This window comes from Carlito syrichta, unplaced genomic scaffold (assembly GCF_000164805.1).
Source record: "Carlito syrichta isolate Samal-C Ts95f unplaced genomic scaffold, Tarsius_syrichta-2.0.1 Scaffold312032, whole genome shotgun sequence".
In the NCBI taxonomy this organism is placed as follows: Eukaryota; Metazoa; Chordata; class Mammalia; order Primates; family Tarsiidae; genus Carlito; species Carlito syrichta.
Window position 1 is genome coordinate 2,420 of NW_007256128.1, and position 1,497 is coordinate 3,916.

Genomic DNA, 1,497 nt, shown 5'->3' on the forward strand with positions numbered 1-1,497 from the left:
CTGCCCAGGCGGGTCTCGAACCTGCGGGCTCAGGCCATCCACTCACCTCAGCCTCCCAAAGGTGCGGGATGACAGGCTGAGCCACCGAGCCCGGCTCTGGGATGCATTTTACTAAGAAAATTAAATAGGGGTTGTGACCGTGGTGGGTGAGTGTGGGGATGCGACCTTACCCCCATTGGCCAGGGATGTCCTCTGTGGAAGTGGCATCTTTTTGTTGTTGTTGTTTTTGAGTTGGGGTCTCACTCTGTCGCCCAGGCTGGAGTGCAGTGGCACACTCACGGCTCAGCACAGCCTGGACCACCTGGGCTCAGGCGATCCTCCCACCTCAGCTTCTCAAGGAGCTGGGACTACAGATGCACACCACCGTGCCTGGCTACTTTTTTGATTTTTGTGGAGACGAGCCCTCATTATGTCGTGTAGGCTGGTCTTGAGCTCATGGGCTGAAGTGATTCTCCTGCCCTGGCCTCCCAAAGTGCTGGGGTTACAGGCACGAGCCACCGTGCCCAGCCGGAAGTGACATCTGAGCTGAGACCTCTCTCCCTCTTGGCTTCTCACTTCCTCCCCCTCTTTCTCTTGCTAACGCCCATGTCCTGCACTGTGGCTTCTCTGTTTCCCAGTCCCTGCTCCTCCTCCACTGAGGTGCTCATTCCTCTCTTATGATTGCCTGTTTAGGAGTCTGTCTTCTCTACCAGGCTGGAACCCTGGGGACGATGTTATGTTCACAACTCTGTCCCCAGCTTCTAGAACCTTGTCTGTCCCTCAGCAGGCACTTAACGCATGCTTCTTCTTCCTGCTGTTTTTCATTAAAAGAAAAATTTTTTGAGATGGAGCTTCACTGTGTTGGCCAGGCTGGTCTCGAACTCCTGGCCTCAAGTGATTCTCCCACCTCGGCCTCCCAAAGGGCTGGGGTTACCAGCGTGAGTCACCGCACCCGGCCATCAGATGCTTGTGGAGCCGATGAATGAATGAGTTCCATGTTATGACTGGTGTGTGTGTGGGTGGGAGGTTTGGGACTTGTGGAAGTGTATTTGGATATCCAGGCAGCCATTTACAAGGATACCCATCCTGCTAGAGGCAGGGGGCACTGTCATGGGGCTGACCCTGTGCTCCCTCTAGGAGGGAGGAGGGATCGGGAGGGGACTTTAACCTAAGCTGGGCTTCCCTGCAGTGGAGCCACATGTTTCTCCTGATTGAGGACCAAGGTGCCCAGGGGTACGAGCTGTTCTTCAAGACGCGGGAACTGAAAAAGAAGTGGATGGAGCAGTTTGAGATGGCCATGTGAGTCCCCTCTCTCCATCTTTCTAGCCTCAGCGATGCGGGGGCTGGGAGGCACGGCTGTGCTTTTGTCCCTACTCTGCCCTGACATGCCGCAGGAACTACTGGGAACCTCAGTTTCCTAATCTAGGAACTGGGAGGGACAGGCTCAAGGAGTGGACAGAGTCTAAACGTGTGGAGGGGGGAGGAAGGGGGTAGGGGGCGGGCCAGACTCCTAAATAG

At 55.6% G+C, this 1,497-nt stretch overlaps 1 protein-coding gene across 1 annotated transcript in view; it reads left to right on the forward strand.

The window, feature by feature from the left end:
• Positions 1-1,497, forward strand: part of LOC103271944 (proto-oncogene vav) — a gene marked incomplete at its 3' end in the record, with an annotated part of 31,186 nt that overhangs the window by 2,003 nt on the left and 27,686 nt on the right. The window contains exon 3 of the mRNA XM_008069438.2: positions 1,169-1,278. Within this exon, the coding sequence (XP_008067629.2) occupies positions 1,169-1,278 (110 nt within the window). The remainder of the gene's footprint in view (positions 1-1,168; positions 1,279-1,497) is intronic.